Source organism: Salmo trutta, chromosome 28, assembly GCF_901001165.1.
Source record: "Salmo trutta chromosome 28, fSalTru1.1, whole genome shotgun sequence".
Classification (NCBI taxonomy): Eukaryota; Metazoa; Chordata; class Actinopteri; order Salmoniformes; family Salmonidae; genus Salmo; species Salmo trutta.
Window position 1 is genome coordinate 28389195 of NC_042984.1, and position 14406 is coordinate 28403600.

General features: G+C 43.8%; 1 protein-coding gene across 2 annotated transcripts in view; it reads right to left on the minus strand.

The window, feature by feature from the left end:
- Positions 1-14406, minus strand: part of LOC115165938 (plexin A3) — a 125993-nt gene extending 111587 nt beyond the window's left edge. For both annotated transcript variants that reach the window (XM_029719471.1, XM_029719470.1), the window contains exons 1-2: positions 14230-14406; positions 4683-5954 (exon numbers count right to left, since the gene is read on the minus strand). In XM_029719471.1, the coding sequence (XP_029575331.1) occupies positions 4683-5867 (1185 nt within the window). In that variant the 5' untranslated portion in view covers positions 5868-5954; positions 14230-14406. The remainder of the gene's footprint in view (positions 1-4682; positions 5955-14229) is intronic.

Below are 14406 nucleotides of genomic sequence, written 5' to 3' on the forward strand. Positions count from 1 at the left end.
TGTGTGTTTGTCTTTCATTCTGATTAACCATGCTGTTACGGCAAAATACAATTTGCTTTTCACGACTTTCCTATACAGATTGAATTGCATATCCGGTCCACAGCAAGCTGATCTAGCCAGGCTGACTGGTGAAATAATTAGTGATGCACCGATATGACATTTTTGGCCGATAGCGATATCCAATATTTTCCTTGCCAAAAGAAACGATACTGATAACCGATATAAAAAAATTGCAGCCTTTTAAGCATTCTAGTACAGTTAAATAGTTAACACACAAACATGGACGCAGCGGTCTAAGGCACTGCATCTCAGTGCAAGAGGCGTCACTACAGTCCCTGGTTCGAATCCAGGCTGTATCACATCCGGCCATGATTGGGAGTCCAATAGGCCTGCCCATAATTGGCCTAGCGTCATCCGGCCCGCCATTTTAAATAACATTTTGCCCTTAACTGGCTTGCCTAGTTAAATAAAGGTTACACAAACACACACACCACACTGACCAAAAAGTTATTTTGTTGGCATTTACGTATGTCCCCATTACCAGTAAAACATCATCAAAACTTATTTAGTTCACTTACTTGCTGTGCTGTTTCATTGTTCATTTGTTCAGTCGTTTCATTCTCAAACAGGATTTCTATGGAACACCGTTTGGGTCTTTGCGTGTCAAAAAAGATACACGTCAAATAACACTATTTGACGTGTCAAATAAACTTGTTAACCAATCAGGACCTGAATATGACTGCACGTCTGTCCCGATTTCCACCGAAGGTGGCTCCTCTCCCTGCTCGGGCGATGGTCGGCGGTCGTCGTCGCCGGCCTACTAGCTGCCACTGATCCAATTTTCCTTTTCGTTTGTGTCTGTCTGTTTTTTCACACCTGTGTTCAGTTAGTTGATTTCGGTGGGTTTATCTACACCCCGCTGCATGCTAGGCTTTGTGCAGGATTGTTTGTATGTATTTCATGTTAGGGGTGTGTGCCTGCACCACGGGGTTTTCGATTTGTTTCGGTAGCGTTACCGTGTTTTTTCGAGACTTTGTTTAGGAGTCGAGGTTTCTCCTCCGTGTGTGCAATTAGTTTCCTTGTGGGTGGCGACTTCATTTGGTGCGTGTTTTTCCCTCTTGTTGTACTGTGAGTTTGGGACCACCTTATTAAACGTTTTGTGCCACTGAAACTTCTTTGTTCTTCTGCTCCTGATTCCTACACCCACCCTCCTACTAGGAGGCATTTTAACAATGTCACATAATAATTTAATGCGTTCATACATTTTTTACGTAGTTATTACATATTGATTACACTATCACTCGTACTTCATGTCACAATGATTCGTCGATACGTATGCTATGATGCTGGTAAAGTTGCCTTGCTCACCTACAATGCTGTTCATAAAACAAATCTAGCTAGCTCATGGATGCAAACAATGTTCTTCCCCAAAAACATAACAAAACTACATAATCTGTTTCAGTAGCTATAGTTAGCTAGCTAACTATATAGCTAGGTGTCATCATCTACATTTACATTTACATTTAAGTCATTTAGCAGAAATAATCTAAAATAACCCTAATTTATAAGATAGTTCTTATGTGATTAATGGTGGTCGGACCCATCTATGTGAAGCTAGCCACAATAAGAATTAGCCACAATAGTGGACTTTGCGGGTTAGCCTTCAAAATAAAAGTATGCCATTGACAGTGATGCAAATGAATACAAATAGTAGAATTATGCCATAATTTATAATTTATAATAAATTAATTTATAATTTAATAGATCATGATAAACGAGGTTGAAATGTTGTTATATAAAATCAACAAAAGACAATTATTCGTTAATTTGACAAAAATCTGTTGAAATCACACTAGATGTATTATACTTTAGAATTGCATTGGGGGCATACTTATTTCATTGTACAGCCTTACCTATGGATTGTGGATCAATGACATGGGGTATCAGTCTACTCAGTGACCCCTGAGAAAATTTGCATCATAGCTCTTATTGCGGGACTCTGAAACAACTGTGAATTGAGCCACATTTATTGTCAACCTATGTGTATTCAACACTATTCCCGAGGAAAAACAATACTGTGTGGATGTTTTGGAGTCTGATAACTCTGAGGACGTTGGGAAAAAATATATTGGGTATTGAGTAGACTGTTACCCCATTTCATTGATCCACAATCCTTAGGTAAAGCTGTACAGTGCAATATGAATGTCAATACACAAAATAGGCTGAATGGGGAGGTGATTTCACAGTCAAAGTGATTTCACAGTCATATTTGCGTGAACTATTCACAATTGTGTTCTGTGGGTGTCACCAAGTAGACTGATGCCCTATTTCATTGCTTCACATTCCAACCTTGTTTAATATTATCTAGTCTAAATATGGCATGATGCCACCAATTGTAACCTTCTGCATCACTTTCAAAGAGGTAGTTTTATTTTGAAGGCAAACCGCAAATTCCACTATTGTGCCTAATCCTTATTGTGGCTAGCTTCACAACACATAACCCAGTCAGGTCGAGCTTCACTAGACAGATGAAGCTAGCTAGCTGCTTATAACGTTAGCTTTGGGCAACAGGGTTAAGTAGCTGGCTAGCTATTTATTTTCATGAACTGAAGTTCAATTTCAATAGGCAAACAACAAGTGGCTACCTAGCTAATACTTACTCACAGGGATTCCTAAATCATTGCTAAGAATAGTGAAAATGTTTTCAGGCTGGTTGTATTGGTGCTATCTAGGTACCAAGCTAAAGCTAGCTAGCTACCCCAGAAGTTGCGGTCGATCAAATAATGCTTTATTACCAACGCGGTATTGTAAACACATCGTTCATGGCCGGTGTTTGCTTGTTTGCAGACTTTTTTTGTACAGCTTTGACAGTGCTACTGATAGTAGTGGTGGTGCTTGGCTTGCACGTGCAAATTCAGAACACACAACATTCTACAATAGAACTGTGTTATTTGACGTGTCAAAGTAAAAGCTTATTTAACTCGTCAAATAGTGTTATTGTCAAATAGTGTTATTTGACGTGTATCTTTTTTGACACGCAAAGACCCAAACGGCGTTCCATAGTATGTCGTAAAGCTAATAGCAGTGACGCCACTCCTGTGTAACTCCGGTAGGGCAACATCTGAACAATAGTGCACTTGGTAACGTTAGTGTGGACCAGTGCTCGACCAGTCGCGAAAGCCAACATCACCCACGACAGAGAACGGTTGATTGTCAAGGGCAATGAATTCCATTATCTTGGCGTTAATGGATTTCACCTTTGAGATGTCTCGCTGAAATTTTCTTACTCTTTCAAATGACTGCTCGACTTGTTGACTGCTCGAGCCACACAGCAGACATTGTGGGCTAGCTTAGGAATGCTGTGTTACACGTGTAGCGCAAAATTGTAAGTGGCGTCATTAAGTCAGGTATGTACGTTATATAGGTATGCACGTCAGCTTTGACATCGGTTTTTCACATCGCCGTTAAACTAGACTAGATGTTGGCATTTTTAGCTGATATCGGCCGATTCCGATATGTTCACCGATATATCGTGCATCCCTAGAAATAATTGAATGTCGAGCTAAATGTTTTAAAACATTTATATTTCAGAGGTTTAAAAAGGAACAGAAAGTAACGATACAAACCGTGACTTTTTTTTGGTTCGAAACTGGTTAAAAAATGTATTTTGTTGCTCGGAACATTGGAAAGGAAAGAAAAAAGAAAAGATGGTTCTGTTCAGAATGAAACGATTGGATTTTTTGTTTTGTTTCAACCCCTGATTACAATTGTGAAATATTGTATAAAATCTGCAAATGAGGTGATATCTCATCACATTTGAGCATATTTGCATATAACACAAATACATTTTTGGGGACACGGGATAAAGTCAGCCTTAATATTTTGGTTAAGACATCTCCAGGACCGGACTTACTTAGCCCAAATTATTGATATATATTTTTTAAATCTTTCTAGCTGTAAAATACTAAAGACATGTATGTAAAATGCATGTTTGGCAAATTGTTTCAAGAAAATGTTATCAATTCCCTCTGAGTAGGACTGGAGAATATATGTAAGGATAACCACACAAACTTTGGTGAATGTAGATGCTTCTGAAGCTGAGAAAAATGTGTTGGCGTGCGGGAAGAGTCTGACTTTCGGGAAATGGCCGTTAAAGGCAAGTACACTGAATTTAGCCTACCAATCGCCAAACGCCTATTTTGACCCAATCACTATCTCTTAAAAGTAAGTTAGTATATACTCCAGTTTCTAACATTCTCTATTAAATGGCCTTTACAATTATGTGTGATTCATGTAGAGAGCTCTTGAAATGATGGATGTATGTCCATTTAAAAGTGCTTAAAATTTATGAAATGTTAATGTCGGTAGTATGATCTAGTAAATAAAATATACATTTACACAAAGTTTTTGACATTTTGACATTTACTTTTTGAAAGTACTCATCTTAAAGTACCAAAACAACCAAAAATCTCAAAATGTATAAGTAGATGCAAAAATCTCTGGTGCCTGGCTTTAAATGTTTCAATATTTTTATAGGGCATTTGGGCTATTTAAGTTAATGAGGTATGGATGAAATATGCAAGTAAACCCAGCAGAATATTGCCTTCGGGGCTGGGGCCTGAGGCTGGATAGAAGTACTTCATTTGAAGTGGAATTACTAAAAAGAAATGGTGATGACTCACCGTGTTGATGCAGGGTAGCTCCTTGTTGAGCAGCCAGGGCAGGGACAGCTTGCCTTCCCCACGGTAGCACGACTTGATCCTCTCCCTCATGGCCAGGTTGATCTGATGCAGGGTAAAGAGACACAGGACTGTTTCCCGAGGCGGGTTGGCCCGGTTCTTCTGGCCCTGGGAGAACACCACAAACAGCACATCCTCGTCCTCAGAGAGCCCCAAGGCCTGGGCCAGCATCCGACCTGGACGGTGCTTGTAGGCAGACTGGACAAGCCGGTACTCCACCCCATCCTTGGTGCAGCCCAGGGGGAACTCCACATAAGAATAGAACTCGGTGTCATTGGAACACATCCGCACTATCTTGGAGGTGAAGAACTTTTCACCGGTGGCATCCATCTGGGTGAGCTGTGTGTCCAGCTGCAACGTCAGGAAATAGATGTAAGTACGGCTGGAGAATCCATACACGTAGTAGATGTCAAACGCCGGGTAGAGGGACAGAGTGTCGGAGGGTATCTTGATTTGTGAGGACACAAACTCGTCCTGGTAGACCAGACTGAACATGTTAACACTCTCTTCATCAGCGACCAGTTTACGGCTCGACAGGGTAGGGAAATACTCTGACTTGCCATCGATGGCTGCCCCAATAAACAGCCGGCTGCCCCCCTTCTTCTCATTCTTCCACTTCCCTTCTGTTCTGTCAACCACCACTCCTGCCATGCCGTCGGCCTCCCTGGCTCCAGAGAGGTAATGCTCCTTGCGGTGATGGGGCTCTCCCAGCTTGAAGAGGTCCTCCAGCCGCAGGAACTGACACACACCCTGCCAGATGCTTCCACATGCTACCAGGCGGTTGCCAGCGTAATCAACCAGCAGCAACTTGTTGACGTTGTCAGAGGACTCCAGTTTATGTGCACAAGCTCGGACGCTGGGAGGGGGGTAACATTTGGCGTTGTCATCCACAGGGCCAGTCATGTGTGATCGCAGCTCTGTTAGGTTGGCAGACAGCTTATAGACCCGGTTCACTGCTCCCACATAGACCTCTCCCGTCCGGCTGTGCACTGTGAGATGAGTCAGGCTGGTGTCTGTGACCCTGTAGGTGCCTGTCTCAGGGGGAAGCTTGGTCGGGGCCATGGGGAATGCATTTTCGGTCCCAGATTGTAGAAAAAGGAAAAATATCACAAGCCATTTGGGTGTCATGATTGAGATCTTTTGGTGGTGGGGAATAGAGCTCGTCACGTGAGCTTATTGCAGTCCTTTGTCCGTCTCAGCTTCAGTGGTTCATGTCTGAAATGAAAAAGAGATGTTGGTTAGGATAGGATAGGATAAGATAGGATATTTATTTACCTTTATTTCAACAGGGAAGTCATATTGAGACGAAAGTCTCTTTTACAAATGAGGCCTGAACAATAAAAAAAACAAGCACATACAACAGGCAATGGATTGTATGCACAAGTAAGTAGCGTCCGCTCTTCAAAGTTTAATGGGTTTCATGCACTCCAAAAATTAATTAGTGGGAGAAAAAGCACATTCAAGGAGTTGGTGAACTCCTCACTGTAGTCCATTTTGAGGTATTAATGACTACATGTGCGAGTCAGCCACTGAGACAGCTGTGTGTGTGTGGGAGGTTTGGGGGAGTGTATTGATCGTAGGGCTTCTGCTGGTGCCAGGGATTGTCACTCCCGCTCCCTTCACTCAATGGATTGCTAATAAACTTTTACAGCCATCACCAACACTAATCCAGAACACATTTGTTAATTAGAAAGTATCGCTACTAAGAAAAGAGAACGTGACGACAACAGAAGATACACAAATGTACAGGGGTAAATTACACCAAGATGTCTGTGCTGCGATATATTAGTAGCCGACCACAGGATAATGCTCTAGTGCTCAGTGGTTCAAACATCACTCCACTGCTCAGCCCCCCCCCCCCCCCCCTCCATTGATCAGAGCTGCCGGTATGAAAGAGGCTCAACAGCCTGGGGTTGGACTGGGATAGGAAGTAAGAACACAGGAAGAATGGGCCTTTAGCCATCTGACACATTTCAGCAGTTTGGGGTTTCAGTTATTAGCAGCACACAGACAACCTCTAGCTCTTACTAACCGTTACTTTGTTCTCCGGGTGAGGTGTGCACGGTACTCTGTCGTCAGCTCATTTAGTGTGTCCACAGTGTTTGGTGAGTTTTGGTACTGGCGTTAACTCACAATGATAACAGTAGCTTTGTTAGGTTGCTGTGAGTGTAAACATCTTTGAAGACATGTCTCTGACCTCACTGATTATGAGTCATCATGAAGTAGTTACAGAGAGGGCATGAAAAAACAGGAACTCATCACAAATCCAATCATCCATGTAATAGTGTTTTTCCAGAAAATAATTGTGTCTTACTTGCATTACCTACTCTCCTTTAATGCATTTTATGCCACATTCGACAACAGTTGGGGATATCAAATCCTTTGTTTCGCAAACAGATGCATGCCAAAATAGCACTTCTATCAAAACTGATTACCTTCATTGTGAGAAATGATTTATTTGTGCTCACAGGTCTAAATGGATACGCATGGATAAGAATGACATTGCAAGACCTCTCCTAGTGATAGTCTCGTGTGAAAAGTGAGATTTTCCCATGGTTTTTTTCTCTTTCATCCACCCATACCACTCATGACAATGACCATGCTTCATGAATACAGAGGATGGATAGAATCATTCCCCCTGCAAAGATCAGTGCAACATGTTCTCATTAGCAGCCACTATTTGAAAAATCTGCCCAAGAGTGTTTTAAGTTTCATAACAAATGGTAGAATGTTTCAATGAATACAAAATATCTATCTGCTGCAAAAATGCTCAGGGATAGATAGGAAAAGAGCAATTCTGAAGATAGCGGATGCACCCTTCCCTTACACGTCTGTGACTCAACAAAGCACTCACAAAGTTCTGAAACAGAATAGGTGAGGCCACTTGCTGCCTTTAAATTCAGCGCAAAAACCCCAATCATTGTCCATTGTAATACAATGCTGTATTGTAGTACATTTTCTGACTTGTGGAATACTATTGAGCAGCAGTCACAATGATTTCATTACCACAGAAGAGAGAGGAACACTGGTGCCATTTAAGGCTGAATGCCCTAGCAGAAAATCAGGACCTGGAATCTCAGAATTCTAAAGCAGGGATGGTGCTACGGCTGAATTGAAAAGCAGACTCCAATGATTGACTTAAATAACAACTGTAAATAACATATGAAACCTCAGCGGGAAATATGACCAGAGAGAGAGAGAGAGAGAAAGACAGAGAGAGAGAGATAGAGTGTGTGTGTGTGCGAGTGTGTAACTATTAACCACCCGAGAGTAAGCTCATTTGACAGTGATTAGGTTTAGTTGAAGACTTACTAGTGTGGAACATATCCTATGGGTTTGTGATGCGATATGTAATAAGCTATAGATTCACTAGGCTATTACTCAATACCTACCAATGGCTTTGTTCAGGTCATGACATCTAAGACATTATAAGAACAGATTGCTCCCAATATTGCACTATTCTGATACGCAATAAAAATTAACAAGCAAGTTCAGGTTATGTGTAGTGCAATTCCAAGGCTCAGACAGCCCAACTCCACTCTTTCTCCATTATAGCATTATTTACCTGAACGTCCATCCATTAGTGTAGTTGGAGAAGATGAAGGATGGAGGGGATGAGAACATCAGAATCATCCTTAAATACTGACTGGCTGCTGCTACCTGCCATCAAACTCAATATCCTTTAGAGGAGGAGACTGGAGGGGGCAATGTTTTTAGATGAATGGTTAGGAATGGAAAGAGTCTGTCGAGTGTCTGTGAAACGTGAACTCAAAGAAGCAATCAGTGCAAACACCATTTCACTTAATCAAGGACTGAAAACACCACTCTCTCTTCACTCGTACTTCTCTAATGAGGGTCAACAGAGCTTGATAAAAGAAAGATTTGCTCTCTTTGCTAAATTAAAGATGCTGTACACTCATGGCTACAAATGACCAATACCAAGAATCTATTTGAGAGGTTCATTTCAAAAGCACTCACCCCTACTCAACTTTTAGAAGTTCACATATGGGTCCGTTGGCCTCTTACTTCGTACAGTAAACTACTGCAGGGTGGCAGGTAGCCTCGGGGTTAAGAGTGTTCCCCAAACCGACTAGGTTAAAAATCTGTCAATATGCCCTTGAGCAAGGCGCTTAACCCTAATTGCTCTGGATAAGTGTGTCTGCTAAAGGACTTAAATGACGGATTAAGTTGGACCACCAAGATCTTTCCTTTTATAATCAAGTCATATTTTTGCCATAGAAATGTATATGTATTGGGATGAATACAGCATACATTTATTTTGAGATTGCCTGCAATGACAACAAGCTCAGTCCGATGATGGTGTGACACACCGCCCCAGACCATAACGGACCCTCCACCTCCAAATCGATCCCGCTCCAGAGTACAGGCCTCGGTGTAACGCTCATTCCTTCGACGATAAATGCGAATCCGACCATACCCCTGGTGAGACAAAACCGCGACTCATCAGTGAAGAGCACTTTTTTGCCAGTCCTGTCTGGTCCAGCGACGGTGGGTTTGTGCCCATAGGCGACGTTGTTGCCGATGATGTCTGGTGAGGACCTGCCTTACAACAGGCCTGCAAGCACTCAGTCCAGCCTCTCTCAGCCTACTGCGGACAGTCTGAGCACTGATGAAGGGATTGTGCTTTCCTGGTGTAACTCTGGCAGTTGTTGTTGCCATCCTGTACGTGTCCTGCAGGTGTGATGTTCGGATGTACCGATCCTGTGTAGGTGTTGTTACACGTGGTCTGCCACTGCGAGGACGATCAGCTGTCCGTCCTGTCTCCCTGTAGCACTGTCTTAGGCGTCTCACAGTACGGACATTGCAATTTATTGCCCTGGCCACATCTGCAGTACTCATGCCTCCTTGCAGCATGCCTAAGGCACGTTCATGCAGATGAGCAGGGACCCTGGGCATCTTTCTTTTGGTGTCCTAAGATTCATAACTGTGACCTTAATTGCCTACCGTCTGTAAGCTGTTAGTGTCTTAACGACCGTTCCACAGGTGCATGTTCATTAATTGTTTATGGTTCATTGAACAAGCATGAGAAACAGTGTTTAAACCCTTTACCATGAAGATCTGTTAAGTTATTTGGATTTTTACGAATTATCTTTGAAAGACAGGGTCCTGAAAAAGGGACGCTTCTTGTTTTGTTGAGTTTAAGTCCATTACATCAGTGGATAAAGGAGCTCATAGGGGACAAACGAAGGAAGTCAAAGAGTCATCTGATTGTTTCCTCTTTCTGTTATTTTAGTATTGTTTATCATCCTGTAGGACTGGAGGGTCAGTAGTTCTCTCTCTATTACAGCAGAAATGAGAACAGGAATCCTGGCTGAGACACTGGCCCAATGTTGTTCATTATGAACCCAAACCAATCCCCAAAGACCACTCACTTGCATAAAGGAAACAAACTTATTGCACAGGTTATTACACAGTACCATAAACTAAACTAAGGAACAACAAGGGTTTGGAATGGCTAATACACTGCATGCCTATGCAGTGTATTAGCCATTCCATACAAGATAGTGGTCTGGAAAACCAGTGTGTGTTCCCATTAGGATGTTCTCTTTGGTCTTTCATCAGACAATTAAGAAATGGGCATCTGTCACGCCCTGACCATTGGTTCTCTATGGTGTAGTAGGTCAGGGCATGACTAGGGGGTGATCTAGTATGTTTATTTCTATGTTGGTGCTAATATGGTTCCCAATTAGAGGCAGCTGTTTATCGTTGCCTCTGATTGGGGATGATACTTAGGTAGTTATTTCCCCACCTGTGTTTTGTGGAATATTGATTGATTGTTAGTGTGTTTGGGCACTACGTCCTCACGGTCTTTGTAGGTTTTGTTATTTTGTTTTGTTAGTTTCACTTAAATAAATATGTGGAACTATACTCACGCTGCGCCTTGGTCCGCTCATTTCCAAGAACGTGACAGAATATCCCAACAAACCAGGAACAAGCAGCGTGTTCACCAGGTAAAGGGGTTTTCGGACATGGGAAGAAGTGATGGGTGGATGCGAAACCCTTCCTTGGCGGCAAACGGAAAGTAATAATGGAGGACAGCGACGAGGCCAGGGTTCGCGGCCACAGAAAGCCCAACGACAACCCCCAAAAACAAAAACAAAAATTTGTGGGGGGGGGGGGGGGCACAAGGGGTGGCCGGTCGAGCCGAGGAGAGTGCCAGAGCCCGAATGGCAAACTCTGGAGGAGCGTGTCGTCAGACCACGGCCACAGAAACCCCAAGATTTTTTTGGGGGGGGGGGGGGCACATGGAGCTGGTGGTTGAGCAGCGGGAAGAGCCAGAGACTGTCAGGGAGGCAATGGAGAAGTTGGGAGAGAGAGAGATGAGAGAGATGTTGTGCAAGTGTGTTCTGCTCAACATTCGACCAGAAGATCCGGTTAGCAGTCTGGTGAAACCTGTGTCGGCTCCACGCATCTGGCCTCCAGTGCGCCTCCCCAGTCCGGTTCGTCCTGTGCCTGCTCCTCGCACTCGCCCTGAAGAGCGTGTCACCAGTCCGGTGCAACCTGTGCCGGCCCCACGCATCAGTCCTCCAGTGCGCCTCCCCAGTTCGGTACGTCCTGTGCCTGCTCCTCGCACTCGCCCTGAAGTGCGTGTCACCAGTCCAGTGTCACCTGTACTGGCTCCACGCACTAGGCCTCCAGTGCACATTCACAGTCCAGAGCTTCCGGCGACGGTTCCCAGTCCAGAGCTTCCGGCGACGGTTCCCAGTCCAGAGCTTCCGGTGGCGATTCCCAGTCCAGAGCTTCCGGCAACGTTTCCACAGTCCGGAACCTCCTGCAACGGTCCGGAACCTCCTGCGAAGGTCAACGGTCCGGAACCTCCTGCCACGGTCAACGGTCCGGAACCTCCTGCGACGGTCAACGGTCCGGAACCTCCAGCGACGGTCAACGGTCCGGAACCTCCAGCGACGGTCAACGGTCTAGAACCTCCAGCGACGGTCAACAGTCCGGAACCTCCAGCGACGGTCAACGATCCGGAGCTTCCAGGCAAGGTGTCCAGTCCAGCTCCAAGGCCGGAGCCTTCTTCTGCGCCAGTGCCCAGTCCAGGCACGGCGTCCAGTCCAGCTCCAGAGCGGGAGCCTTCCTCTGCGCCAGTGGCCAGTCCAGCGACGGTGTCCAGTCCCGCTCCATGGCGGGAGCCTTCTTCTGCGCCGGTGCCCAATCCAGGCCCTGCGTCCAACCCAGCTCCATGGCCGATGCCCAGTCCAGGCACGGCGTTCTGCCCGGCGCGATGGCCGGATCCGGGGTGTGGGCGGGGGCTACGACCTGCACCGGAGCCGCCACCGACACTAATCACCCCCCCTACCCTCCCCATTTGGTTTCAGGTTTTGAGCCCGGAGTCCGCACCTTTGGGGGGGTACTGTCACGCCCTGACCAAAGAGAGCCCTTGGTTCTCTATGGTGTAGTAGGTCAGGGCGTGACTAGGGGGTGATCTAGTATGTTTATTTCTATGTTGGTGCTAATATGGTTCCCAATTAGAGGCAGCTGTTTATCGTTGCCTCTGATTGGGGATCATATTTAGGTAGTTATTTCCCCACCTGTGTTTTGTGGAATATTGATTGATTGTTAGTGCGTTTGGGCACTACGTCCTCACGGTCTTTGTAAGTTTTGTTATTTTGTTAGTTTCACTTAAATAAATATGTGGAACTATACTCACGCTGCGCCTTGGTCCGCTCATTTCCAAGAACGTGACAGCACCATTACTTTATCCATTAGAATTTCAAAGATAAAGCTTACTGTGAGCATGAGCCTCAGCACATGGTGTTCACATTGTGAGAGTGGCTATAACACATTAGGTAACTATTAGGTCAATCTATTGGAGGTTGCTCAATGTGTTTCTGAGCTACGTGTTGCCCATCATTTGTAACCACATAGGGTGTTTCATTTAAAGCGGCTTGCAGACAGAAGCTATAACCAATGTCTGACGCTCCTTGCCAACTAAGCCTAGACCTTACTCAGCCAATGATATAATGAAACTCTAATGCCCCTTGTATACAATGACAAATACAGGATAGACTCTTGCTTTGGTGATTTCAAGATCCCATGTCTGATCTGGCTGACCATATCTGCTCTCTGATATAGATAGACAATAGGTTTTGAGGTATGCAAATGAGTGTATTAGGTGTTCCATAGCCTTTATTTCACCACCAATTGTGTTAGCTGTAGCTTAGAAGAATAGGCTAAAGCACTAGCAGTTTCATTCAAACTCATTCATACAGGGAGGGTAAAGTGAGGTGAAAGAAGGGTGAAGGCCGGTCCCTCCATTAGTTTCTTTCCTTATAATCTCATATTATCTGGATTAGTCTAAAAACTGGCATTATTCTGCTGTGCTCACATTAAAAGACAACCAGACATCAGACAAGTGCCTGTTTGTGCAAATATTTTGTGGCACATGAACAGGGCGGCCCTTGTGTTGGCCCTGTGTTAATTGCAACCTCCCTATAACCTATGGTTTAAACATAATTTTCGTCAACAATGGCTATAATTTGAATTGTTAAAATACACATTGTATCGTCTGCAGTTTCCTCCCTTATGAAAACCGTCAATATTTCATTGCGATGAAAGAGGCTACGTGATTTGAAATTGCATTATGAAGAAATCCATTGTCTTACTAATTGAGAAGGACATTTGAGGCAATGGGTAGCCTATTAGATTATAGTTATTCACAGAAGGGAATGTGTTTCTAATTCGCGTCCACATTTTCTGATAACAAATGCGAAGCCACGTGACAATATTTCACAGGAACTGTTACAGATGTATCAGACAGTAGTAACCTGTGTGAAAACAACCCGTAGACGAATACACCCTGTTCGTGTAGCAGCCAGGTAATCCAATTTGCAGGTCCTGCTCGGGAAGACTATTGTAGTCACATAAAAAGCGCAGATTCCCAATTTGATAACATTAATCTGCCAAATTAAACGTTAATGTTGACATTCAACCTATATAATAGTCTACTGTGTTTTGGCTTAATCAACTCTCTAGGAAAATAACCTACCCATGATGTTATCAGATATTTGCAGATGTTGGATAATAATTCATGTGTCGTTTTGTAAATAAGAAAATGAACTATGTATGAAGACCAGGGTGTTCCCATGTTAATTTCAATGAAATATATGGCAAATCGATCTGTTTTTCAATCAGATAAATAATGTTTTTAACGCCCCCTTTGTTCTGAATGGAACGGCGGCGTCTCCTTGTATCACACACTATGGTACACATCCAGGCAAAGCCCACACGCATCCTTTCAAAAGGCATGATGCAACTAAAACATGCAGTCCTACTGACTATTGCTAATGAATATGTTATAATCACATTCAAGATACAAACGGCATGGTGTTCTAAAAGCCATATAAAGCCCCGTCATGGTTTTAAAAAAAACATGCTTCGGAATCAAACGCTAACGTTACTCTTTCTCACCAGCATCGGCATCGTGAGATGAGATCGGCAATGAAACACAGGCTCATGGACCTACCTGTATTTAAAGTGCAACAGTTACATCCACAACCAGGTACAGTTCTCTTTCCCGCGGTTATCACATAGGCCTATAATTATTTGTTCATTAATTCTATGCAAAATCCTCGAAATAAACCAGCAGGGAATTCACTGCTTGAATCGCATGACAGTCTCTAACCATTAACGGTCTTGCTTT